General features: G+C 62.6%; 2 protein-coding genes across 2 annotated transcripts in view; both read left to right on the forward strand.

Moving 5' to 3' along the window:
- CHLRE_09g406851v5 (uncharacterized protein) overlaps positions 1 to 2200 on the forward strand; it is an 8513-nt gene extending 6313 nt beyond the window's left edge. The window contains exons 10-11 of the mRNA XM_043066189.1: positions 427 to 544; positions 1042 to 2200. Coding sequence (XP_042921485.1) covers positions 427 to 544; positions 1042 to 1205 — 282 coding nt within the window. The 3' untranslated portion in view covers positions 1206 to 2200. The remainder of the gene's footprint in view (positions 1 to 426; positions 545 to 1041) is intronic.
- A 187-nt stretch (positions 2201 to 2387) lies between these two features.
- The window catches only part of CHLRE_09g406900v5 (uncharacterized protein), a 4522-nt gene continuing 4409 nt past the window's right edge, over positions 2388 to 2500 (forward strand). The window contains exon 1 of the mRNA XM_043066190.1: positions 2388 to 2500. This exon is cut by the window's right edge and continues 112 nt beyond it. Coding sequence (XP_042921486.1) covers positions 2454 to 2500 — 47 coding nt within the window. The 5' untranslated portion in view covers positions 2388 to 2453.

Genomic DNA, 2500 nt, shown 5'->3' on the forward strand with positions numbered 1-2500 from the left:
AAGGAGAGGAGAGGAGAGGAGAGGAGAGGGGAGGGAGGGGAGGGAAGGGAAGGGAAGGGAAGGGAAGGGAAGGGAAGGGAAGGGAAGGGAAGGGAAGGGAAGGGAAGGGAAGGGAAGGGAAGGGAAGGGGAGGGAAGGGAAGGGAAGGGAAGGGAAGGGAAGGGAAGGGAAGGGAAGGGTTCATGGGCACCGTGTCAAGGGCATGGTGCGAGTCCTTAGGGGCACTGTGTGGGGGCCTGTCGTGGCGTCGCACAACGGGCACAGCCCCCCTCACGCGCACGTGCCTGCCCCCCTCACATTGCCCCCCTCACCTGCCTGCCTCTCTTCCTACCTACCTACCCTCCTGCATCTCTCCCGCCCTCCCTACCTGCCTACCTACCTCCCCCCCCGCACCTTTCTCTCCCTTCCTACCTAACCCGCACTCAGGTGTGCAACATCAGCTGGAGCAAGAACGTGAACGAGATCGTGTCCACCCACGGCTACAGCCAGAACCAGGTCATCATCTGGAAGTACCCCAACATGGCCAAGCTGGCCACACTCACAGGTGGGGGGGGGTTGCAGGGATGTTTGGAAAAGCGGTACAGGATGCACTGAAGACTGCAGACGAAGTCGTTACCACATGAGCGGCCGTCCGGGCGGCCGCGCTCCAGCTCGTTGTCCCTCCGTGAATCTGACAGTACCCAGTTTTACTAATAATAACGTGGGCGCATGTGGCGCGTTTCCAGGGGGGGAAGGGGGGGCGGCGGGGGGGAGTCGGACACGCAGGGGAGACGAGAAAGGCGTGCAGGGGGACGAGCGCTGGGGGGTAGCGAACAAGGCAGGGGAACGCGGTGGGTGCAAGGGTCCTCGCCACCGCTTGCACACACGCACACACACACACACACACCCAAACCCCACCCCTGACATGCACGCACCACGCATGCTTCGCCGCCCACGGCGCCTTCGTGGCTGCGCCACCGCACCCGCCCGCACCTCCATCTTCACCTCTCTCCAACTCCACCTGCGCACCCCCACACACCACTTCACCTTTCCCAAACACAGGCCACACGCTGCGTGTGCTGTACCTAGCGGTGTCACCAGACGGCCAGACCATAGTGACGGGCGCCGGCGATGAGACGCTGCGCTTCTGGTCCGTATTCCCGTCCGCCAAGTCCACCGGACCAGACACGTCCGTGGCCTCCATGAACCGGACCACCATCCGGTGATGTTCTGGTCTGGTGACCTGGCGGTTTGGCGGTCTGGGCAGTGGCGTGGCATCAGGCGGCAACCGGCAGTGGCGGCGGCGGCAGGAGCGGCGCCGGTGTGTCCGGGCCAAGCAGACCAGCCCAACGGCTGGGTGGCTGGGCCCGGGCTGCGCGCGATGTGAGGGGCTGCTGGATGCTGCGTGCTGGAGAGGCAGCAGAGGGGCGCTGCGTGGGGAGTGGGGGTGTGCAGGCGCCAGAGAGCGTTTGCTGAAAGCCTAGCAGAGCAACGGTGGGGAGCTGGCGGGGCATGTGCGGGAAGCAGCAGGGACAAGAGTTGAGTGCGCGTTATGCGGTAATACGGTAGTACGCTTTACAGGGTTGTGCGCATGCAGTCAAGCCATGGAAACGCACGGACGGGTGACCGCACGACCCAGCAATGCCAACGAGTTGGTTGGGTGCGGGTAAGGACGACGGAAGCTGATGCACGGGGGCAGGACACGTAGGCAGCCCGCTCTCGCACAGTCGCATCGGATGCATCTACCGCATCTACAGCATGAGTTTTGCAGCCTCTGGTGAGGCTTGTTCATCGCTTGCGTGTGTGGGACACCCCTGGGATGCAACCATGCCGCAAACCATGATACACAGTTTCATGCACATTTGAGAGTTCGACTTTGACGCTACGTATGTGACAGTTGACGCTGCTGACAGATGATGCCGCATGTTCTTGCCTGAACTGAATCAAAGCTACGAACTAGAAATGTGCGCACTTGACAAGGCACAGGTAACAGGGGGCGTAGGTAGCTTTGGGGGGGCTCACGTGGGGCCTGCTGTGGCGGCAGTCATCAGGCGTGGGGTGGACAACGGGTGGTGGTGGGCCCTTAGGGAGAGGACAAAGATTACAAGCATGCGCATTGCAGAAATTGGGCCTAAAAGCATACGACATACTCGTTTTTTTGCATTACTGATCCGTGGAGCACTAGTGTGCTGTGCACCCACACCTGTAATGTTATCAGTCCTTCATCTCCCGACCCTCGGGTCAGTTGCCCGCCCCCCCCCCCACACACACACACGAGGCACACGACACACCGAGGCCGGGGACCATGCACAGCACCCCATCCGCTTCACCCTGCTCCCCCCTGCCGCCGCCGCTCCTGCTGATTCCAGCAGCCAGGCAAGCGGGCACGCAGTCCTCCAGGCACCATCCAGACACAGCACCAGCACGACCACAACCCGAGCACCACCACACGCACCACCACTGCCGCCGCCGCCATGGCTGCGCCGCCGACCCACTTGCAGCAACAGCCGCAACAGCTGCC

This window comes from Chlamydomonas reinhardtii, chromosome 9 (assembly GCF_000002595.2).
Source record: "Chlamydomonas reinhardtii strain CC-503 cw92 mt+ chromosome 9, whole genome shotgun sequence".
Taxonomy (NCBI): domain Eukaryota; kingdom Viridiplantae; phylum Chlorophyta; class Chlorophyceae; order Chlamydomonadales; family Chlamydomonadaceae; genus Chlamydomonas; species Chlamydomonas reinhardtii.